Genomic DNA, 25,133 nt, shown 5'->3' on the forward strand with positions numbered 1-25,133 from the left:
AAGTTCTGGAAGTGCTGAATCAGTCCCTGGGGATGCCTGGGTGGACCATTGGACACTAAGTCCCTCGAGGGCAAAGCCAGCCATCTCAACTCTGTATTTCCATCACCCAACAAGATGGCTGGCCATGGATCAGCACTCACCAGGGTCGGTGAAGCAGACTCACAAGGTCTTAGGGACATGTTAAACTGGAATCTGGCCACTCCAGCTGCTTGCTACAGAGCTCTCCATTTATCATCACTCATGGCTCTCCTGGGCTACCTGGCTCCACTGCCAGCTCCCAAGACCAGAAAAGATTGTTCTAAGCTACCAGGAACAGCACCTCCTGGTCCCTAGTATTGCATTCTTTCCTCCCCTTCCTGGGCTGGCTACATCACAAGTGCTAGAGGAGGTGGCCATTTCTTCTCAACATTAAATAGCTCTCTTTGGAGCTCTTAAACCAGTGTCTTCTGTTGTTACATCCAGAATCACCTAGGAGCTTCCTTAGAAATGCATCTTCCTGGGTGATTTTGCACTTAGCAATAAGAACCCGTAGGAAGGATTAGGGCGCCGAGTTGCCCAAACAACACCCCACCTCCAGATGACTTTGACACTGAGGACCCCTAACTGACTCATTTGTAACTTTTCTATTTAACTCTTTCTTCTCTTGGGCTCTGCCCTGTCCCCCTTCCCCAGGACAGGGGCTTGAATATCCCCAACTCTTTTTCACTCGGGGTTTTGCTCAGCTGCTAAGTTGTCCTTCTCCCTCAGCCTCCCAGAATGCTGGCCAGGCTCTCACATTTCTTGCGCGTTATTTTTTCCAGGAGCATTATCTTCCCATCGGTCCACAGCCTGCAGAGCCCCTTGCACAGCTTCCTGCTGCCCTTCATACCCCACAGCACTCTTGATTGGAGCGCTTATCTGACTCTACAGCTAATTGTGTGAGCTAATCTTTTACCCAGGGGGCTGGTAGATGTTTTCTTTACCTTTGCACCTCTCAGGCCTGGCCCTCCGGTGCTGCTCCAGTGAGAGTTCCAGGTGCAGGATGCTTCTATGAGACACTCTGGCTGGTGCTGTGGGCTCTGCCATCCAGCCTGACCTTTTCAGAGCCTCGTTCCTCCACCCTATCTTCCAAGAGTTTTCTTACTACTGCCAAAGCTGTGTGCTAAGATACAGAAGTGAGCAATCTCTCCTGAAAAAATGCTGCTAGATAAACTCGAAGCTCTGCTGCCTTGCAGGTAAACACACACACACACACACACACACACACACGCGCGCGCGCGCGCGCGCGCCACATAGTGATGCCATGAAAGCTAAGTAATTTTGCAGCAGTATTTCTAAGCTTGAAAGAAGACACTGCAGACAGCCTTGACTGTCCCAAGGCTTCTCGGGTGCTGCCTTTTTGCGTTAAGGCCATCACAGCCCCTTGTACACTTGACTTTCCAATGCTGTGAATGGGGGGAGGTAAAGTTTACTACATCTTTTCCTGGCTCCTTGAGCCAGACATGTGGGAGACCCCCACCAGCACTGTCTTCAGCGTCTGACACTGCCAGCCCATGGTCCAACCTGCTGCTGCCATGGTCTCCATACAGCCTTGATTTCTGACTCCTCCCCTTTTTGGGTGAAGGTCAGCTTCTACCCCGCTGTGGCTTCTGAGACCTCTTCAGCTACTTCGGAGCTCTACTCTGCAAAATGCCCTTCGAGTTCCAGCCATGCTGAATGCTGAGCAGCCTGCAGCTGTGACCAAGAATCCCCACTCTAGCTTGGACTCTGCTGTCCCCTCTGCCTACAATGCCATATGGCCCATCCTGGCCTCTTGAAATCCTGCCAACCCCTCATATTCCACACTGAGTGTCAGGTGCAGTTCACTAGATGGTTCAACTCCTGGCTCCACCGTTTGCTTGCTGCGAGACTAGAGGAAAAGCACTAGGTTCATCTTCAAAACGAGGGTTGAGAGGAGGGCTAAAGAAAACCAAATCCCAGGACAACTATTCTCATCCTCCAATTCAATCCTCTGAACCACTCTCCCCTCCCTCCTCATCTGAACTAGGAGCACAGTGACTTGTGGGAGATGAGAGACATGTTTACTATGACCCGGGTAGACCAGCAGGCCCAAGAGGGCAAAGGGCTGTGTCTCAGTCACAGCCCTTTGTGTAGCACATGGTAGCCACACAATGACACTGGGTGAGGGTGACCCTATTGCCTTCTCTTTCACAATCAGGTCCACATAATTCACAGGCCACTTGTCTCTGCCTGGGAATACTGAAATTCAGGGTCTCTGAAGTCAGAATGATCTAGACTTCAGCCAGAGCTGTGTGACCTTACCCATATATTTTATTTCCTAATTTACAATAAAGGATGGCCATACCTCTACAGAAACGATCCTATATCCTGGGGTTGGGTGGATTGGGTGCACTCCTGTGAGTGAAACGGTTGGTGTGGACTCTTCCAGGCTCTGTAGGAACTGCCCAGGTCAACTTCTGTGGGTTCAAAAGTCTGGGGGACTGGCCCAACTGTCACACAGCCCAAGGGCCACACAATGAGACTCTCATGGGTCCTCAGCACTTTTGCTTTTGTGGATCTCTTCTTCCACAAGATAATAATAATAGCCCATAGTCCCAGCACCCTGGGAGGCTGAGGCAGGAGAATTGCAAGTTTGAGCCCAGCTTGGGCAAATTAGCAAGACTTCATCTTAAAGAAAAAAGAGAGACAACATAATGTAGCTCAAGGGTTCAATCACTAGTACCACAAAAAGTAGTAACAATAATACTAATAATTATAAATGCATTATATTTTATGACTGCATTGGTATGAAGATGATATAATCAAGCTGGATTTATTTTCTTCTTCCGATTTTAAAAGAAATTACAGTTAAAACATCGCAGCCTAGACACTGTATCTCTTATTCCAAATGGAAACGTTCGCCCTGCGCCCACTCAAGTCCCCCGCACACCAGGGCACTCTCTTCTCTCTTCTCCAGGGCACTCTGGGGCCTTTGCCAAAGTCCCTCTTCCTGGAAGCCTCTGTTCTGGCCTGTCCAGTCCGCCTCCCTCTCACCCCTCAGAACCGGGGCGGACAGGCCTCAGGCTCTCCTCACAGCCTGACGGCGGGATCTGCCCCTGATCTGACGGGGCATGCGTGGCCAGCGCCTGTGCTGCGGACCCCCGCGAGTCCTGCCACGTCGCCGTCCATCCGTTCTGCTCTCCGACGACTAAAAGCCTCCTCCCCCGCCTGGTGTGGCCATCCGATGCCCCACCCGCTCCCCGGTGTCCCCAGCTGACTGTGGGGTGGGCGGGGGGCTGGGCGGACCAAAATTCAGACGCTGAGCCACCTTCGCAGCAAGGCATGCGGGTGCTGGAAGCCTCTCATCTCACCAGCTCACTATGTTCCCGAAGTATTTTTTAGGATTCTTTCAGAATTTCTGCCATGCCTCTGACAACACAAGTACAAAGAGCTGGGCAGAAACTGCAGGCGGAAGCTCCACAGTCCACCTAACCAGCCCGCCTTCAGATCGAGCCCCGCCCCAGGCCCCGCCCCCAGCGCGGTCTTCGGCTCCAGCTCCTACACCGCCTCTTCTCGAGGCCCCGCCCCACCCCGCCTCTGCCACAGGCCCCACCCCTCCGTCGGCCGGGCTACTGTGCGCGTGCTCGTTCCGAGAGTCGGTTCCCTGGAGTCCCCGACTGGAAACAAACTTTCTGCAGGGCCATGTCGCGATCCTTTCTGCCACAGGCCCCACCCCTCCGTCGGCCGGGCTACTGTGCGCGTGCTCGTTCCGAGAGTCGGTTCCCTGGAGTCCCCGACTGGAAACAAACTTTCTGCAGGGCCATGTCGCGATCCTGTCAACTCCAGGAGCCAGACAGGTAAAGCCTTCCGGGCCCCTGTGGCACCCGAGCTAGTCTAGCCCGGCTTTGATGACAGCGGCGGCCGCCGAGGCCCTTTAGCTGGGACTGAGCCGGGCTCGGGCGCTCGCCCTCGGCCAGCCCTTGGATCTTTGCAGCTTTTCCTCCCAGGGGAGGCCGCTTCCCCTGGGACCTGGGTCCTGCACTTATGTAACGTCTCCGGGCCTGACCTTCAGTGATTCTGCTCTCACTCTCTGGGCTGTTCAATGAGAAAGGGATTTCGATGGCGATTATTCAAGGGCCCGCCCAACGGTGGATAGACAGCTTTGTGCACTTGTTCCCCTGCTGGTTCCTCTGGACAATTCTGGGGTCTCGCTCCCTATAGCAGTCACCCAGAGTAGGATCCATTCCCGTGAGGGGCCGGCCAGTTTCCTTTTCTGGACAGGGCTTTGTGCCCACTGAGTTTAGCGACTCTTTGGGGGGACATTTGGTCACTTTTGAAATTCACCGATGTTACCCAGCCCCGTTTAGTAAGTCTCTTGCCACACAGAAAGAGGCCAGGAAACAACAACAACAACAACAAACAGCAGACATCTACCAACAGCTGCTTACCACATGATAGGGACCCTCAGGACACTTACAGTTGTCACTCACTGAGTGTCGGCCTCGCTATGTGAGCTGATCATTTGCCCTCCATAAATGTGGGGCGTGTCACAGATGAGAACCGGAAGGACAAGCCACTGCAGTCCACTTTGTGAAACACCCTGGCTGACAGAAACTTCTGGTAGACGTGACACAGGCTTTGTACAGAATCATGAGTAAAAACCAAGGTGTTCATTTTCTAGAGCTGCCGTGACAAGTGCCACAGACCACAACCACAGAAGTTTATTCTCTAGTGGTTTTGAAGGCTAGGTCTGAAATCAAGGTCTTGGCAGGGCTACAGTTCCCTCTGAAATCTCTAATGGACAATGCTTCCCACGCGTCCTCCTCCTGGTGGCTTCCGAGTCCCTCGGCACATGACGGCATCGCTCTAATCCCCGCCTCGGTCTCCAAGGCTTTCTTCCCACACACACATCCTTCTGTGTCCTCTCCTCTTCCCCTAAGTCATTACAGTGAGGCTCACCCTCAATCCAGGGCACTTTCGCTTCATAATCCTTAACTGATTACATCCACGGAGACCCTGTTTCTGAGTAAAGTCACTTTCTGAGCTGCTAGATGCATATGGATTCAGGCAAACACTACTCAGCCCACGAAACAAACCAGCAACAAAATACATCTGTTAAAAGACCTAAACAGATCCAAATGAAAAGAGCACACTATTCATGATTATCAATCTAAATTCTTGCCTTTTATCGGGGAATAATTCTCTACATATATCCCCTGGCCCATGGCCTCAGCAGCACCATCACTGGGGTGTTAGATAAAGTGCCAGTTTTCAGGCCTCACTCCAAAGTTCCTGTGTCACTTGCAGGAATCAGCCCAGCCGTCTGCTGTGAACAGCTCTCCAGTGGCTATTTGGGTCTGGGAACCACTATTACAAGACCTAAGTGTTTGGTAACAGGACGTAAAGACCAGGTTAAGAAAAAGTGGGCTAATCGTGGGACTTTTTCATCAAACCTGTCTTGGCTGGATACAGTTAGGGATTTCAAAGTTCAGTGAGGGATTTGAACTGTTTCACTCTTGAAAAAAAAAGCAGATTACCATATTTTAAATTTAAAATTAGGTATGAGGTATGATAGAAATAGGGTTAATATTTAAATTTTTTAACAATGTTATAGTAAAAGATGTATTGCTATTAATCCTCAAAATCCTTCTCCTTGCTTGAGACACACTTGACCCATCATTCTTGTCACTTTTTGAAGCAGTTCTTGAAGTCCTCTTTCCTGAGTGACTGTAGTTGTGCTATTGTAGCTATCTTAAGTAAATTGAATCAGTTCAAAACATTTACCTTTTGTGGTCATTTTGGCTTTGGGGGAAGTTGGCAGTTTTGCTGAGTAAGATGGATGAGGATACACTATAACGTATAACCTACCATTCTTTTGGATGACACCCAGTGGCAGCATTCACTGTTTTTTTGTTTTCTGTTTTCTGTTTTTTGGTACCAGGGATCAAACTCGGGCCCTTGCACTTGCAAGGCAGGCACTGGAACCACTGAGCTAAGTCCCCAGCCCCTTTCACTGTATTTTTTATCATGCTTGGGAAAGATACTCATGAAAGTGGACTTCCAGAGCTGCTTCAGAAGGTGACAGGGATGACGGGATAAATACAGTTGAAGAGAGGGTATGTTGAGGGGGTGTCTCAGTTAACTTGCTTTTTTCATTGCTGAGACAAAATACCTGACACCCAAAGTTAAAGGCAGAAAGGTTTATTTTGGCTCACAGGGCATAGAGGTTTCAGTTCATAGTTGGCTGGCTCCAAGGCAGGGTGGCCCGGCAGAGGGGCATCGCAGAGGAGAGACAGTTCATGGAGGGCAGAAGGCAGCACAGTAGTGGAGAAGCAGCAAGTGACAACAGCAGCCCCCTTTCTGTCCCTTGTATTCTATCCAGGTACACACCCTGAGGGCGGGTAGCACTCACACCCAGGGTGCGCCTTCCCATTATCCACACCCAGAATCATGCCAAACCCATCAGTGGACTAATTAAGTAATCACACACCCTTGATTCCAGCATCACACACTTAATCTCAGCATCACATGCCCTCGATCCAGCCACCTCTGAAAAGCCCCATCTGTGAGCACATGAGGCTTTGAGGGGACATTTATAAATAAGCCATAACAGGAGGATTAATGGTAATGTATCTTTCACTGTAATGATTTCTTAAATTTAAACATTCACTGCATATTTTGATCACACCACGTAGTAAACTGTGTGTTTAGTTGTTCTGAGTCCCATTCAAGAGGTTCACAGCCACACAACTGAAGACCTGTTATTTCTACCAAGCTATTGACAAATATGCTGATGCTCTGAAGTGGCGAACCCCAAAATACAGAAAAAGTGGAAATACAGCTGGAACTAGGAGCTTTTTGCCATAACTCTGGTTACTGAAATGTTTGCTTTGTTTCCATTTAGAAACAATTTGATAGATGACGCAAAGGCCCGCTTGAAAAAGCTTGATGTTGGTGCCAAATATTCTTACTTGTCAAGTCACAAGTACTCAGTCCTTGTACCGCTGGTGGCCAGAGAAGGAAAACTCCATCTGCTCTTCACCATCCGCTCTGAGAAGGTGAGTAAGGAGGTTCTTGCCACTATCTCTCAGGGCGGCTGAAAACCCCATGACCTTTTCGTGGTTCGCATACGGTTTGAGACCACAGTTCTCAAATAGACTTTCCAAACTGCGGTGCTGGAGGGGTTCAAGAAGCCACAGGATGACACGGCATCTTTTGGAGAAGTTTCAGAATGAAGATAAGGAATTTAACTTACTGGTAATTTAAAATATTTTTAAACCAGGGTCACTTAACCTTGGTGCTATGACATTTTAGGCTGGGTGACCCTTTGTTGTAAAGCTGTTCTGTGCACAATGGGATGTTTAGTCTGAGCCTTCCCATCTATGCACCAGACAGCAGTAGTGCACACACACGCACACACACACACACTCGTGTGACAGCCACAAATGTCTGCAGATACTGCCTGCTGTCCTGGTAGGAAGAGCGCAGGGTAAAATTTCTGCCTCAGGAATAATGTGAAACTACAAGTGAATAGACCAAGCCCCGAAGCCTGCTGCCTGTGTTAAATGCAGCCTCTCTTCTTGCTGGCTGTGTGACCCTGTCCTAGTTCTGTAGCTTCTCTGTGCTTCAGTCTCCACTTGTAAAATGAGGACAATGTATAGTAGCTGATTCATAGGGCTGCTGTGGGGAGTTCCTAAGGGGACAAAGTAAAATACCTAGAACAGCCCTGGCATTTGGCATGGATCTAGAGATGTCTTCGTGAGGATCAAGTGGCACGAAGTTTTAAGGCAAGCGACTCTACTTTAACACAATATCCGGTGAGGAATGGAGTTTCTGGGTTATACTTACACCCCTGGGTGCCGTCCCCTCCCTTGCCGTCGGGGATTCTCCTGAGGAAGAGCTGGGGAAGAGATAATTTCATTCATCCAAGTCCAAAAAGAAAAGGGGCTGGGCATGATGGCACAAGTCTGTGATCCCAACACCCTGGGAGGCTGAAGGGGTAAGATCGAAAATTAGAACACAGCCTGGGCAGTTTAGCCACTCAGCAAGACCTTATGTCAAAATAAAAACTAAATACATAAAAATAGGTCTGGGGATGCAGCTCAGAGTGAAAGCCCTGTGTTTAATTCTCAGTACAAAAAAAAAAAAAAAAGAAAGGAAGGGAGAAAAGGAAGGAGGGAGGAAGAGGAAGGGAAAGGAAAGGAGGGAAAGGATGGAAGAGACTATAATTACACGGTGTTTTACGTAGAATAATGGAAAGTTGTCTCGTTAGGAAAAACAGTGGAGGAAGCAGCTGGGCTTGGGAGTGGCCTCAGATGGATTCTTTTTTCTGTGGGCCAGGTTGACACCAGCGCCCAGGGTGGAGGAAACCCAGGTTCCCAAGTGGCCACAACTGGGAACCAGGGACCCAGGGTCCCAGCCCAGCCCATAGCACAGGCAAAGCACGGAACAGTTTGTGATTCTCCAGACAAACAGCAATTCAGGAAATATAGGTAGCTCCAGACCCTCAAGCAAGGGGTCTCTGATGTCCTGTTTCACCCAGAGTGACTTTGCCTGCGAGAGAGAGAGAGAGAGAGAGAGAGAGATAGAGAGAGAGGGAGAGAGAGAATGCTACTTAAATCTGACTGAGCCCTGGCCGTGGGGCCCAAACACACCCTCTGGAGCTTTTCTGGAGCCACCACCAAGCAACCCAAGCTCCTCAGAGATTTCCTCCTCAGGGAAGTGAAGGGGTGGTGGGTCACCAGCCCACCCTACTCGGATTTGTGCTCCCCCACTTTTTATTTGGTTGTTTTAAGACAGTCTTCTGTGTAGTCCCCTTGAACTTTCTGTGTAGGCTCAAACTTGTCATCCTCCTGCCTCAGCCTCCAGAGGATTCCAGGTGTTCTCCACCACACCCAGCTGGGAGCAAAATTCATATCGGGTGGGATCTCATCTCCAAAATGGGTCTAAGCCCTGCTCCAGGTGTGGGGAGCCTAGGAGAGTAGAGAACTGCACGGGCACAGAGCCAGCGGCCAACACTCTGGTGCCAGCTGTTCCCTTGCTCTGCATGTCTGCCTTGCCCAGGTCCACCTTTTGTAAAGCACCCAGCAGAGAGCCAGCAACCCCTTCCCGCTGCACACCTGGACCCAGACTGCTGACTCTCAGGGACACCCTCCCTCTCTGGCTTTCAGGAGTCCTTTGTTGCTTCTCTGCTGCTGAAGTCTCCCCCGTGCCTACACCTTCCTGTCTCTTCTCCCCTTTCCTGCCCTCCTGGCTCCTTCCCCTCTGCTCTGATCTCCCAAGATAGACAAAGGCAAATTGAAGAGCGAAACACAAATTGAAGCCTAAGGAATTTAGACCACAGCCTTGGTCAGCTTCTGAGAAGTTCAGAAGGTTTAGTGAATGGTGTCAAGGCGTGCATCTGAAGTTGCGGCCCTCTGAGAGGCTGAGGCAGGAGGGTGGCAAGTGCAAGTCCACGCTGGGCAACTTAGTGATTTAGCAAGACCTTGTCTTAAAATAAAAAATTAAAAAAGGAAGAGCTGGGGATGTAGCTCAATGGAAAGGCCGTGGGTTCAATCTCTAATTATGTACAGAAGAAAAAAAATGACAGCTTCTATACTTAGAGTCTTTTTTACATTGACAGTTTGTGAAGATTCAGATTTAGTAAGGCATCTTTTTTACCGAAACAGTGTAACATTTCCTTAAGGGTAGCATTTTCCTGAATCCACAGTGGCCTTTATTACCTGTTAATTGGAATAGGTGTAAGCTGGCTGGACTCAGTAGGTAGCCGTGGCTGGCCTCAAACTCACAGCAATCCTCCTGTCTCAGCCTCCCAAGTGCTGGGATTACAGGCATGCACAACCATGCCCAGCTTTCAACATACATTTTAAATCAGATCCATGTATATATAAAACCCAAGCTAAAAAATGGAGATGCTATAGCTCGATCGTATTTGCTGTGTATTCACCATGATGTTGGTGTGATAATGGACTTTAGGAGAGACTGTTACAAATTTTAATTTGGGTAACAGCATCATTTTATCAGTGCAAATGGTGTAAATATTGTAATATAAAGCTTCACCTTTGCTTTTCGAATGGTAATTGATTTTGTAGTAGCCCATTTTACCACTGCCTTGCAGCTGAATGGGCTAACGATAAAATATTTTTTTATAGGTGACATTAACAGCAAGTCTGTTACTTTCTTTCTCTTTCTTTTTCTTTTCTTTTTTTTTTTTTTTTTTTTTTTTTTTTTTTTTTTCTTCTTCTCAGTACTGGGGATTAGACTCAAGGATTTGCACTGAACTACAGCCCCAGAACCACCACCACCCTTCTTTAAATTTTGAGACAAAGTCTCACTAAGCTCTGTAAATTGCCCCATCTGGGCTCAAACTTGCAATCCTCCAACCTCCTTATAGGCATGTGCCACAGTGCCCAAGTAGTAGTTTACTTCTTATTTATTCTGAGAAACACATTTGTCATGGGTGAAGTGTTCACGACCTAGAAACATACCCATCAGCCTTCCATGCCCCGCTCTCTCAACACCACCCATATGAGGATTTATCTATAGTAGCAACTCCTGCATACTCCTGACTTATTATCAGAGAAGAACTTTAAGTTTTGGGTTTTTTTTTGTTTGTTTGTTTGTTTGTTTGTTTTGAATCAGGGTCTCACTATGTAGTTGAGACTGTCCTGGAACTCACTATGTAGCCCAGGCTGGTCTCGAACTCACAGTGATCCTCCTGCCTCAGCCTCCCAAGTGCTGGGATTACAGGTGTTTAAAAAAAAAAAAAAAAAAAAAAAAAAAAACCAAGGCTAGGTGTGTAGAGCACTTTCCCAGCATACATGAGGCCCTGGGTTAATCCCCAGTATCATAAAGACAGAACAGAACAAAAAACAGAACCCACTTTGTCCAAGTGGGTGTTTAACTCTACAATGCTGAAAAAAAAAAATGACATTATCTTAGTGTTTTCAAGCTGCTGTAACAGAATAACTTAGACTGGGTGGATTATAAATAACAAATGTATTTCTCATAGTTCTGAAGGCTGATAAGTCCAGAACTAAGCCATCCAGGGACTGGGTGTCTCCTGAAGACTTCCTTCCCCATTCACAGATGGCCATTTTTCACTGTGTCCTTACAGGATGGAAGGGATGGCCCGACTCTTAGTCCTTTTTATTAGGGCACTGATGAGGGTTCTGCCCATGACCTAGTCAACCCCTGTTGTGGCTTGTGTCTAGATGTCACCCCAAAGCAGTGTGCACTCATAGGTGGGGCATTTTGGAGCTGGCTGGATCTAGGTGGTATGATTTGGGGATTAAGGGTATATGGTGCTAAATTAGTCTATTGATTGGTTTAGCATAGTTCTGGGAGTAGATAATGGCACCATCCAAAAGGCTTGTACCCTGAAAGGGAGGCTTGACTTGCTGCCTCGCTGCTTTGTTGCTTCCTGTATGCTCTGCCAGGGACTGCTTCCCCTCTGCCGTGCCATCTGCCTTGGAGCTCACCGACTCTGGACTGAAACCTCAACAAACTGTGAGCCAAGATAAACCTATCCTCCTTTAACTTGTGCGTGTCAGGTATTTTGTCTCAGAAACCAGGAAAATAACTAAGACAGCCCCCAAGGACTCTACCTCTTAAAATCATCACCTTGCGGGGGGACGGATTTCAACATACACATTTTGGGCATACACAGTGCAAGATCCAGGAGTCTTGCTGAGCCAGTGTCTCCTTGACAGTTCAGTGGAAAGGACACTGGGCACTGCCCAGAGCTGGGAACAAAAGAAATCAGGGTCAGTTTGCTGAGAAGATAGGTGCTGCAGAAGAAAGATGAATGGAGGGATTGTGCTTTTTTATATCTGCTCAGGATGGGAGGAAAGAGAAATCACTGTAGAGATGGAGATGAGAGAGGAAGAAATATTTAGGGCTTTCCTAATGTTCTCCTAAAGTCAGGAAACAATGGACCAAGGATATGGGTAGAAAAGAGAAAGCCATGTGATTTTGTTTGTAGAAATACATGGAGATGCTGACAGTGGTCCATGCTAAGGGCATCAGTGACCATAGCTTTGTGGTTTAGTATACTCTTAATAAATATATGGTGTGCAGGTTAGGAATGCGAGTTTCAGAAGCAAACCCTGACAGTCCAACTCATTGTGTGACCTTTATGAGGCTGTTTAACCTATTTGAGCCCTAGTTCCCTTGTCTGAAAATAGAAATAATAACAGCATAATAGTAGCTGTGTGTCTATCTGTGAACAGATGGGTAGACAAAGTATGATACACGTAAACACTGGTGTGCTCTTCGCCCATTAAAAACATGAAGTGCCAAAGCACCGAGCTATGTGAGAGATGCAGGAGGTCACAAGTCATGCCTGTGATTCCATTTACAGTATGTGAAATGTCCAAGTTACAGAAATGTATAGAATCAGAAAGGAGGGGTGGTGGGGGTGCCGATGATCGACCCTTCGGGGATACCAGGTATCCTTTTGGGGTGATGGAATTTTCTGGAAATAGCAGGGGTGTTCGTACAACATTGTGAATGTATGAAATGTCACTGAATTATTCACTTTAAAATGGTTAGTGACATATGAGTTGCATCTCATGAAATATTTTTAAAAAGAGTAGATTATAGGTCGGTTCTGAGGACTCAGGAAAAGAAATCCTTATGAAGCACCATTCCCAGACATGGTAGCACTCAATAAAGTGCTCAACAAAATGACCCATTCAAAATATTACCAGTTATATTATCCTTTATTTTACCTTTTTTAATCCCCATCAAAGTCAATTTGTTGGTGAATGTATAGAATCTCCTGGAGCCACACAGAGAAAAACTGGGAGTAGGGGAAATTCTCAAAGCTTACTCTTAAAAAATGAATCGGGGAAAAAGTTTTTCATCTCTTAAAAATGTTTGCAATGCTGAGGCTTGAACCCAGGGCCTTGCACATGCTAGGCAAGCACTCTACTGTTGAACTACATCCTCAGCCCTCTTTTAAAATTTTATTTTGAAACAGGATCTCTGTAGGTTGCCCAGGCTGTAACCAAGCTTGTGATGCTACTGTCTCAGCCCCCTGAGTAGCTGGCGTTACAGGTGTGCTACTCTGCCCTCCCCCAATTATGTCCTGTTTATCCCTTGATACTACCAGGGTCGGGGCGGTCTCTGGCACCCACATGCAGTGCAGTAAGTATTTGTTGAATGAATAAATGGCTCAAAATTTGTAATCATGATTGCTCTGTTCTCTCAATGCCCAGCTAAGAAGGGGACCTGGAGAAGTGTGCTTCCCTGGAGGGAAGAGGGAACGCACAGACGTGGATGATGTAGCCACCGCTCTCCGGGAAGCCCAGGAGGAAGTGGGGCTGCACCCCCATCAGGTGGAGGTCGTCTGTCGCCTGGTGCCATGTCTGTTTGAAGTAAGGTTTCCATGGACCCCCCGACCCAGAGCAATGAGTGCCTATGCTATTTTAGGATTCCATATTTCTCCAAACACATAAAGCCAAGAAACTGGCTCCTGTCACTCATGAGCTCAGTGGTCATGGGCAAAGCCCTCTTTCAGCATATTTAATTCAGAAATAAAAGGGTTGTACTATGTCATTGAGTTTCAAACGAGGTACTGTGGAGCCCTAAGGGTGCTAATGATTTATTTCACTAACTTCCAGTTTACATTTACTTTTCTCCTCTGTATATTTATTTTGAGGATTCAGGTGAAAAAGAGAACAACACATATCCCAGTGCATTACCCCCTTGCAGGGAGCCAATGCATTACCTGTACCCCAGTGATACTTACTTTTGCCCAGAATAAAGCTGCCTCATATCACGGTAACTAAGCAGTACCCTGAGATCACTAGACAAGCTGTTTAAAAGCTGTTACTATCATAACTGCATCCCTGTGTGAATCAGGAGTTCCTTTCTAGTATAAACTGAAACAGCATCCACACAGCCCACAGGAATTCAGCAGCTGATTTTGCCAGACCTTCATTTACCCACCACCACGACTTCATTGTTTTACCAATGGGCATTAAAAAGAGTCAAGGATGTAAGTTTTACCTTGGATAACAGCAAGATGTTATTGATATAAATCTTGGAATGGGAACCTTTAATCACAGGGTTACAATAGTTTAGATTCACAGAAAATTGAAAAGACAGAACAGAGAGTCCTTGTGTACCCTGTGTCCAGGGTCCCAGTGTGATGTTTTGCATCACTATGGTACATTTGTGACAACTAAGAAACTAACGTTAGTGCACTATTATTAAGGAGAATTTAGACTTCACTGTCTCATACTAGCGTTTCTAATAACGTCTTCTTTTCTGTCTGGATCTTATTTATCACACTTGGTTGTCACTCCCCTTCATCCTCTTGTCTGTGACAGTTGCCTGGACTTCCCTTATTCTCATGTTGTTGAAAGTTTTGAGGTGCACTGGTCAGGTATGTTGTAGACTGTCACTCAGTTTGGCGTTGTGTGATAATTCTGTCTCGGTCAAACTCCACACACAGAAGAGAGGTGCCTTCCTCACATAATAACAGGTAGGTATCAACTGTCTTTTACATTTGATATATTGGGCTTTTTGATAAATTTTTAATCTCAAAAGACTACTCCTATTGGTACTTAACAGTAGAAAACCAATGGCTTACTTTGTCTTCCATTTGCTTAAGTCTCGGTGGTACAGGGTAGTTATTATATAGGTGTCTCCCCAAAGCTCGTATACTCATAAGTAGGGCTTCTGGCAGGCGATTAGATTGTAGATGTGTGATACTCATCAGTGGGATGGTCCACTTTAGAGTTCATAGGTAAACGTGATGTTGGGAGGAGAATCCTGGTTGGAGGAGGTGTCAGTGGAGGGCATAGCCTGGAAGAATGATCTCCCTTCCTCCTTCCTCAAGCCCAGCTCTCTTTGCAACTACCCTGCCTCAGCATTCCCCTCTGCTGTGCTACCCTGCCTTGCCGCCAGCCAACTATGGACTGAGCCCTCTGCAGACTATGAGCTGAAATAAACCTTCCTTCCTTGGAATTGTGTGTGTCAGGTATTGTGGCTCAGCAATGAGAAAGTAACTGACACCATTGTGGAGATCAATGATGCTGAGACAACTGTGTTAATTGAGCCCAGTTGAAAATATAAAGGTCAGCACTCAGGAGATTTAGTTTAAAAGAATCCTGTGGCCGCTCCATAAATGTTTACTGTGTGTGCGGGGGGGGGGGGGGGGGGGGGGGATTAGACCAAACATGTCAAGTACTTCCTTTCCCTTTGTATCCTAATGGCAGCTCTTTTCAGTTGATTTTTGCACATCCTTCAGTACATTTTAGGGGTTTATCTTGGAACTTTATGACACTGAGATGTAATAGTTAAAAGTTCCCAGGATGTGACTACCTCCATTCCCAAGGTTCGCAGGAGCTACTGAGTTCTTCTGCATGTAAGTGGGTGGAATACAGCAGTATTCACAGGCGATGTCGGCTTTCCCTGACTATAAAAAACCCTGAGAGAATCAGCTCAGAGGAGGAAAGGTTTATTTTGGCTCTCAGTTTTGGAGGTTTCCGTCCATGGTCCATTGGCCATGTTGCTTTGGGGCCACATTGTGAGGCAGCACATCATGGTAGGATGTGCAGTGGATCAGGCTGCTTTTGTTGGGAAAATAGGGAAGCAGAGACAGGAAGAGTAGAAAAGACTGAGTTCTCACCATCCCCTTCAAGGGCACAACCCAGTGATCTCACTTCCTCCCATTAGGCCCCACCTCTTAAAGGTTCCAAAACCTCCCAGTAGCACAACCAGCTGTGGACAAAAGCCTTTAATACATGGGCCTTTAAGGGACATTTCAGATCCAAACTGTAGCACAAGATAATATTGAGTCTTCACGAGATTTCTATGGACCAGACGTTCCTGGGGGGGAGATTTATAAAATGATATTATCATGACATTAGAATGAACAAAGGTTCTAAGGAGGACATACAGTCCTTAAAAATGCTAGGGGAGGTTTTTTGTTTCATGACCCTTGCTAGTCGTTAACGTGTATTACCAGAAACACCATTCACTGATCACTAACACAAATAATCTAATTCAGTGCTGCTTGACCTAGAGTGAATTTATGCTCCATGGAACATTTGGTGATGTCTGGGGATGTTTGGGGGTGTCACAGTGGGGGGAGGTGCTGTTGACTCTTCCCTCACCTGGTACATGAACCCTTCTGGACCAGCTGTGGCTCCGCTTGCCCCACCCTGGGGAACTTTGTGACCTCAGACTGTTTACCCCATGCCAGGCCTGGCACAAGGACTTTGGGTGACTTACAACCTCAGATTTGCTGCCCTAAAAGTATCTGCTGTCTCTGTTCCCAGTGTCCTTTCCCATTGCACATACTGACTTTACCACTAACCCATTTAAAACCCAGAACAGTCTCTGTTCTGAAGGTCACCTTAGCAGAGCTGGCCTTCCTCTGAAAACATCCTGTAGGCACGGTCAAGCTCTTCTGGGTCTGCACCTCACAAGTACCTGCCTCTAGCTTTTCCCACCTTTCTGGGGAGACGGTGGGCAGAAACTCCACATTTATTTCATTGGAGGTTGCTCCCCCTCTGAGCTTTTGCACCTGGATTCAGTCAGCCCAGGCTCTCTCTGGAGAGTCCCAGTAGACAAAGGGGTCTGTTATCTAACCGGAACCCAAGTCATTTGCAAGTATCTGTGATTGTAAATGGAAATTCACCCTTATAAACATGGATTGTTATGAAAAATAGCTTATATGAAGTTATATGTATATAAGGCATCTAATTTTGCATATATATATATTTATATAATTTTCCCATAAGTAGTATTATGCTATACCTATGTCACCTTGCTCTTTGTAAGAAGCACATCATTCCGAAGAGGCAAAGGTATCTATTGGATTTTTTAAAGGCTGCATGGTATTCCAATATACAGTTGTAACCATAATTTGTCTAACCTAAATATCTACCAGTTGGACAGTGACTGGTTTATTTTGGGACTGCTGCAAATAATGCTTTTACCCTATTCAAGTAGCTTTTCCTGCTGGGAAGAGTTTATGATACAAACACACTCATACAAATGCCGATTCCAGCACAAAAAGATGATATTTTTGCAATATTACCACATAGATACTCCAAATGGTCATGCCAGTTTATGTCACAACAGATTATCATTCTCAGAGGTATCTCGGAAATGCCACCTCCTGTGGAACAGACACTGCCCTGTTACCTGGGAAGTACAAGTTTGCCCTGGAATTAAATTCTTCTCCCTTCACTCCCCACCTTCTGTAATGGACCTTCAGTTCGGTTTAACATTTTATCTTACAGAGAACTAACAAGATGTTAAGACTTGAAACAACTCCTCCGTGCTTCTGAATTTGTGTATTTTGTTTTCTGTTTTTTAGAAAAAAAAGTTGGTCACTCCAGTGGTGGCTTTTATAGACCCCAACTTTCAGGCCCAGCCGAATCCTGATGAAGTGAAAGATGTGTTCCTTGTGCCTCTGGACTATTTTCTGTATCCACATGTCTACTACCCTCATCATGTCACACAAGCTGGCCATTCTTTTGTCATGCACTGCTTCGAGTACACATGTCCTGAAGGTGGCATGACTTATTTCATCAGGGGACTAACTGCGCTATTTGCTGTAGTGGTTGCCTTGATTATTCTGGAACAGAAACCTACCTTTGAGGTGGAATATAATCTCAATGACCTAATATCATCTTGTGAAAAACAGCTGCTTCTTTGCCATGCTACAAGCAAGTTATGATTTATGAGGACAAAATCCCAAACTCCATCTAGGAGGATTCTGTACATGGTTATTCACTTAACAACAACAGTTACTGCTATCGGAATTTGACAGGTGTGAGTATTTTTCCTGCAATTTGAAAGTAAAAACCTTGTTTTCCAGTTGCCTTCTATCATTTGAAAGAACAACAAAGGAAGAAAAATATACTGGTAGTGTTGTTTTATTTCACCCACGATATGTTAATATTTTTCATACATGTTTAAGAAAAAAGTACCTGGCACATAATAGGCACTTAATAAATGCTTATGATACATTATGACCATGTGGTATTTATTTTGTTTGTCAGTTGTTCTGTGTGATAGAAGCTTCTAGCCAGCCATCCAAACCTACCCTGCATGGCAGTAGGACCCTTGACATTAAATGGGCTTCTGGGATTTGGTTTTGGCCAATGTGGTACAGATTAAGTTGGCCTCTTCAATTTAAGAGGTGAGCCACCTTCCTTGGCATCCAAGTCTTTCCAAGTCTTTCCTAGTCTTTCCATTGGCTACACCATGCATTTGTCTGCAACTGGTCTGGGCCATCTGGATGAAGACAATTCCTGGGGGAATGGCAGGACCAAAAGAAGGTCAGAGCTTGGATCTCTGAATGACTTCATGGAGCAAAGCAGTCCTCCAACCTCAGCTGCTCTTTGGAATGTGTTACAGGAGGGAAGAGTACATTTCTGCTGTCTCTGCCCCTGTAACGTAGAGTACCTTTGTTGCAATGTTGCAGTTACCCTAAATAGTATATCATGACACTTGAAAATAGCTAGATGGCAATTCATCCAGGCTTGAGATGTTGCAGACAGTTAGAATCTGGCATCTCAGCTTTGGCTCTTACGTGTAGGTTCTGTGATACAGACAGGATGCCCTTGCCAGGTGATAGATCTATCACTTCTAATGTAAGCATCTCCATAGAGTTAGCAGGATTGCTTTGTTTAATTATGATGTTAACTGTGCCACAGTCGGGCAGGCCAGTGAAAAAAGCAACAGAACTACATCTCTGTGATGTCAATTTCACAACTTACTGTTACTAGATTTTAAGAAAGCCAAGAGATCGCTTAAGAAGACTTTGCTATAGCTGAACATGTGATGCCAATATGAAACCCATCAAACTGCCCTGTATGTGACCATTGCTGCAGAGACTTTATCCTCTGGATTTGAGCAGAGGCAAATACCCGATCTGCTGCTTTAAAGCCATAAATGTTTAAACAGCACAAATCTGGCTCCAACCATGAAAACAGATGTTGAATAAGCGTCCTCATCAGCATTCTGTAACTAGCTCTGCGCGAGCAGACCTAAACCGTTTCTGAACAATTACAGAAGCATTTACAAATGTGTATTTACAATCTGACAGCGATATAATTGCTGGGTAGATGGCTGACCCCTCTGTCCGTGGAGAAAGTGGTCCTTCTGGACAACATGCTTGTTTATGTGAATGGCACAGACTTGCCTGGTTTCTGAGAGGAGCTGGCCCAGCCGAAGTCTACAATCTGAGTGACACTCGTGAATACCCAGTTTAGGGTGCAGGATACTCGATGATGGAGGTATCACCCCTCCCTTCCTTTTAGTAGTATGATTTATGATATCTATGTTCAGGGCTCTAATTAAACATTAAATCTGGATCAAATAAAAGAGGACGTTATGGGCAAGGTACAGATCTCAGGGACTCTACCAAACTGCTGACTAAATCAGCCTCAGGAAAGACAGCAGTGAGGAGCATTGCAGCTAACTACCTCCAAACCAAGAGCCTGTGAACCTGCTCATTTCCACCCTGCCACTACGGTAACAAAAACCATCAGAACTGATTGATAGGACGGAAAAGCAGCAGTCTCATCAGTCTTTGGAGAAGGCTGCATCAGGCCTAACTTAGGCCACTGGCAAACTTCCAGTAATTTGCAGTTATATTCAAGAGTAAAGGTCAGTGGGGCGGGTCTGACAACTCACATTCTTATTCTCAAGTTCCCCGCTTTGCAAGTGAGTTCTCCCAGCCAGACAGATCAGCTCTGTCTTGTCAGCAGCCTCAGTGTAGCATTGGTAACAAAGTGGTTAAGAGCCCTGCATCTGAAACCAGGATGCTGAGGTGTGACTGGTAGCTCCAGCATCATCCCCTTGGTGACCTCAAGCAAGGCGTCCATTCTTGTAGCCCTCAGTTTCCCCTTCTTTGACACGGAGAGATAAACTTCCTGTCTTAGGGCTTCTCATAAGATGAAACGAGTTGATGCATGAAATTCTCCTACCTTAAGCCCTCCAAGCTCCTCAGGACAATACCTGGAAAATGGCAAATGCTCAAGTTTCCTGTTAGCTCTTAATTATGGCAGTAGTTTAACTATAACATCATATCCCGATGGGAATAATAAGCAGTGCTATTTCCCATGTTCAAAGCTTCCTCAGTTTCCTCTCCTGCAGTTCACACAGCCCTTTGTATCTCAGTAATCTTTAAAAGCACATATAAATCAAACAAGACACCTACAATTTTGTTTATGACATAGTCAGGACTGAACAACTGAATAGGATTCATATCCTGCTAACATGGTAGCCACCTGAAAAATACTGTTCATTTCAATCTTAACCACCATCGCTCACTAATGGAGTAAATAAAAGATTCAAATAAATACAGTCATATGAAAGGGAGAAGCCCCAAAGATAGGGAAGACACCAACTCGGATCTGGGACTCAGGGACAGCTCCAAGTGGAGGTAGTGACTTGAGAGGATGGGTAAGGAGATGCTGCTTAGGTGAGTGGGACCATTGCATTGTTGGTGGGGACTACATTTATTCAGTGTCTGCCAAATGCCCAGTTATTCATTTGATTATTTCATTTAACTCTCACACCTGTTCTCTGCAGTGAGCACTGTTATGATTCCTATTTTTATATAGGAAAACCAGCAGGTCAGATATTGTCCACAAATATCTGAGTAGACACTTGGTTTAGGACGATGGATACTTAGTGATGGAGGTGTTAGCTCCTCCTTTCCCTTTAGCAATATGTTTTATGACAATATTTGTGACCACACAGTGTGTAAATGGCAGAGCCAACATCCAAACCCAACTCTAAGCTGTCACAAAGCCCTTCCTTTACCACTACACCCACTTACCTCAAGATGAGGCAAGAATGGAAGGTTGAATCTACATTTCTCTCCAATTGCCATGTGTGGAAGCAATGTAGTTAATAAAGCAGAGGGAGCACAGAGTTTATTTTTGCCTTAATCACGTCCTTTAGCTTATTTGGATGGCAGTGCACATGGTGAAATGAATAATTAGCTAGGATGATTTTAATAGAATGAAACATACCAATTAATGAATGAAAGTGCTGGCATACTTGCTAATTTAACAACCCATCCATGGTCCCAGATTTCCAGTTACAGAACTAAGGTAGGAAAATATTCCTCCACTGCTCAAACAGAGTGGTTAAGTGTAATTCCAGGTGTTTTTCTTAATTGCCGATTGGTTTCTTGAGAAAAATCCCTGAAGTGATCATTGCCCAGTGCAGTTGATTTGCTGTGGCAAACTCGGGGCCCCTATTGGCATCTATGTGTATATCCAGTCCAGAACTCCTGATTGGCCCCCAATCCACATGGAGTGCCCTCTCTGTGCCACCCCACTGTCCACCATGGCTCAGACGTCACAGGCCAGTCTACAGAGTCACACTTTTTCAACCCCCCCCTTAGTTTATAGCACAGACTCTACTTTATTGCACTACTTTGCATATCTGCATAATACATGTGTCAGACCTTTGTACTAATTTCACCCTGACCCTGGAACAGATCCACACACCCTGAGACAACCAAGTCTAACTTCTAGCCCCAGGTGAATAGGCTAAGGATCAACAGCCAACCCAAAGACAGCTCCTAAGTTGGTGTCTAGTAATCTGTGAGCCGTTTGATCTGGCTTCGCTAATGAACCTACATCTATCAGCTTTTCCAAAGACTCTGAACTATGCCAGAAGATAGTACATGCTCGGCAAATATTTTAGAGTTAGCCCAAGAAATTAAAAGTTAGCCAATAATTGGTAGAAATACGTCTTAGCTCAAAGCACTACTTGTCACGTCAGTAATTTACCAGACACAACTGCCAAGAGAAGAAATATCTAAGGCAACTTGAAGATCTTTTTCTAAGGTTTCAAGTCTATAAATTTTTGTAAGTGTAGAGTTGAATTGATATTTCCTTGACTATAAGTTTCCTCCTTTTTCATTTTACATATTCAAACTTTTATTCCCTACTTGATCGTGGCTGTCACTGGCATTTCTATGTTGTTTTTCTTTTCACTTATTATCAGTGTGAAACTTTAAATTCTCCTGATTATTTTCTTCTACTAACTTAATTCATGTGCATTTCTTTACTCTGGGCTCATTTTCTTTCCTTCTACCAGCCTTGCATCTTTTGTAAATCTTGTCCATTTGATGGACCCCTCAAAGCATATTCTGAAAAGTTGCCTTTATTTTTTTCTTTCTGGATATAAATCTGTATGGCCTAAAATCCAACTAATCATTTAGTCTATCATTTAGTAATTATGTAATTTAGTAATCATTTAGTAATTTAGTAATCATGGAAGCTTCCTTCTAGAACTCCTAACCTATTGCCAACAAAGATCAATCCATCTGAGCAAACTGAGTAACAGCCCCCAAACAATACATCGAAATCCTAACCTCAGTACTTGTGACCTTGTTTGGAAACAGGGTCTTGCAGATGTAGTTAAAAATCTTCAGATGAGAGCATCCTGGATAGAAAGTGGGCTCTGAATTCAGCAGCCGACATCTTTACAAATGAAAGGAGAGAGAGATTTGAGACAGAGACACTTGGGAGGCCATGTGAAGACTCGGGCAGCAATGACAGTGGCGCAGCACAAACCAAGCAACAACAGGACCCACCCGAAGCTGGAGAGGCAAGGAAGGAGGGACCCCGTCCCTGGAGCACCTGGAGGAAGTGCAGCTCTACCTGCACCCTAATTACTGACTTCTGGCCTCCAGAACAGTGAGGCAATAAATTCTTGTTGTTTTAAGCCACTGAGTTTGTGTCAAATTGTTAGGACAGCCTTAGAAAAGATCACAGCTCCTCCAAAACAGCTCTCCCTCTGGAGAAATAGCTTCCTCTGTGTCTTGGGGTTAGCATGGACCCAGGTCAGTGCTGCCTGATGCTCTATCCCTTTTCCTTCCTCTCTCTCTGCTCACTCCTGCTACCACAGTGACTCTCATCCCTTTGGAAGAAGGGTAGTATATGCATCTCATGCCTACTAGGACTCATTTTCTGCAGCCAACAAGCTTAACGGTGACTTTTCCCCAGTAAGCATTTGTTTGTGCTATGCTGGCTCCAATTACATTTTTTCTCACTCCACTGGGTACTTTTTAATGAAATGACAATGGTCAACAGAGAACAGTCTTATAGCAAAATCACAGCCAGTGGATTAGAAAACATATTTGTGCAAAGCACAATTGGATGTATAAATGCATTGATCTTGCAAGGAGACAGATGAGCCTGAGAAACAGTAAAGGGGGTGAGAGTCGATGTGAAGCCTGGTATAATTAGCTACACTGGAGCGGGGAGTCCAGAGCATTTGAGAAGTGGGCAGGGGAAGATAGGCCAAAGAAAATGGGGACAGGGAGGGAAACTGGGTACAAAGGGTGTATGTGACCGAGAACAGGAAGAGAATTATTTATACTGAAGATGGCAGTGAGGGTGACTTTTAGAAGAATGGTAACAGGAAGAATCTTGAGACAAAGAAAAACAGCACTGGGTCATGGGCCGGGGGAAGCGGGTACTGGCGCTGGTATTGTTCATTAATAAACTACGTGACCTTGGAGAATAAATCAATCTTGCTAAACCTCGGGTTGTTTATGTATAAAGTGGATTTGAACTATTTGCTCTCTAAATTTCTTCTGCTTCTGAAATCTCTCATTCTGGACTTTCTCCAGCTATATCTGAATACATACACACATATGCAAGCACTTTTACTTAATGTTTTACCAAAGAAAAGAAAAGCATCACTATTTCCCTACTGTTTGAAGCTAGCAACATGCAGAGAGTTTATTATGTGAAAATACCATTCGGGGAAATTAATTAAAAATTCTGCCATTCAAGGCAGGGATTTGGGGACAGGAATTTACAAGTCCAGGGTGCTGGGTAGAATTATTCAGGCATCTAAATGTCGAACCTTATTAAGTGTATAGTTGGGCATTTGGAAAGGGAGATTTGAAGGCCAATAATCCAGACCCAAGTGCTGGTTGGCTTTGCAAGTTTTGTTTGAATTATTGCACAGTTAATAGGATTTAGCGGCAGTTTCATATGCTTAATCTGTTTCCTTGGTGATGCAATTCTCACAGGGCAAAGGCCATATGGAAAACATGGCTTTTTTGGTAATTTAGTAAGTGAAGTAAAAAGGATTCAGTTTTGTTCAGTGTTCATCTTTGTGTTCCCCCTGCACATACAAGAGAGAAGGGCCAGTATTAAGTGTGTGGCAAGTACTCACGAAGTGGAAAGTGTTACTGCTATCGTAAAACATGCTTTAAGAGGTGTCCAACCATGTTGCTATCTGAGTCCCCAAATGCTCACCAGATGAAATAACTGTCCTTCCGAGTACACCCCATGGGGATTCCTTATCCTGGCTCCTGCCTTGCCCTTGTCTCCGACTGGCACTCCACGCAAGTGTCCATCCTGCCTGCATGTCCTGACCAGACACAGCTGTTCCTCCCCTTTCCCAGGGACATCTGGCCCAGCCCCGTCACTCCCCTCCCTGGACCAGCAGCCTTACCCTTTCATGCCTACCTTTGTTCCTGGCACTGCATTCTCTCCTCCACACTCAGAGTGAGCTCTCGAAAACCCTACAGAGCATCCTGTCACCTCTTAGCTGTAACACGCCTCAGCCTTCCACTCATGTCACGTAGAACTTACCTTTCTCCCCGGGCCAACAAAATGGCACCCTCTGGATCACAGTTTCCTTAAACATGACCTTCCTCCTGTTCCTGAAACAGGACAAGTTCATTCCATGCAGAGCAACCCTACCCACATCCCATACTGGGGATTGAATCCAGAGCTTTTGTGCTGAGCTACCTCCCCAATCATATTTTTATGTTTTATTTTGTTTCATATTTTAAGCTGCCTAACCTGGCCTTGAACTTGTGATTCTCCTGCTTCAGCCTCGCAGAGCACTGGGATTACAGGCCTATGCCACCCTACCCAGTTCTGCAGAATGCTTTGGTGCATGCTGTCTCCTCTCCCTAGGACAGGCCTCACCCTGGTCTTTGCATGGTTGGTACCAGTTTTGTGGTCTCAGTATACTTGTCCCACAGAAGAATCTTACCTGATGTCCCTGTATTATGCAATTGCATTTTCATTTTCTGCAGTCTACTTTCATAGCTGAATATTTGTGAGTACTTACTTGTTTTTTCTGTCTCTCACACTAGAACACAAGCTCTGTGAGTGGTCAGGCCACTTACAATA

At 45.5% G+C, this 25,133-nt stretch overlaps 1 protein-coding gene across 1 annotated transcript; it reads left to right on the top strand.

The window, feature by feature from the left end:
* Window positions 1-3,717: 3,717 nt before the first annotated feature.
* Window positions 3,718-17,943, top strand: Nudt7 (nudix hydrolase 7). Its single transcript, XM_010609475.2, has 4 exons — window positions 3,718-3,836; window positions 6,884-7,037; window positions 13,200-13,358; window positions 17,318-17,943. Exons 1-4 carry the CDS (start codon window positions 3,802-3,804, stop codon window positions 17,678-17,680), a joined length of 711 nt encoding a protein of 236 aa, XP_010607777.1. The 5' UTR covers window positions 3,718-3,801; the 3' UTR covers window positions 17,681-17,943.
* Window positions 17,944-25,133: the final 7,190 nt, after the last annotated feature.

This window comes from Fukomys damarensis, unplaced genomic scaffold (genome assembly GCF_012274545.1).
Source record: "Fukomys damarensis isolate Sample0158 unplaced genomic scaffold, DMR_v1.0_HiC HiC_scaffold_32, whole genome shotgun sequence".
In the NCBI taxonomy this organism is placed as follows: domain Eukaryota; kingdom Metazoa; phylum Chordata; class Mammalia; order Rodentia; family Bathyergidae; genus Fukomys; species Fukomys damarensis.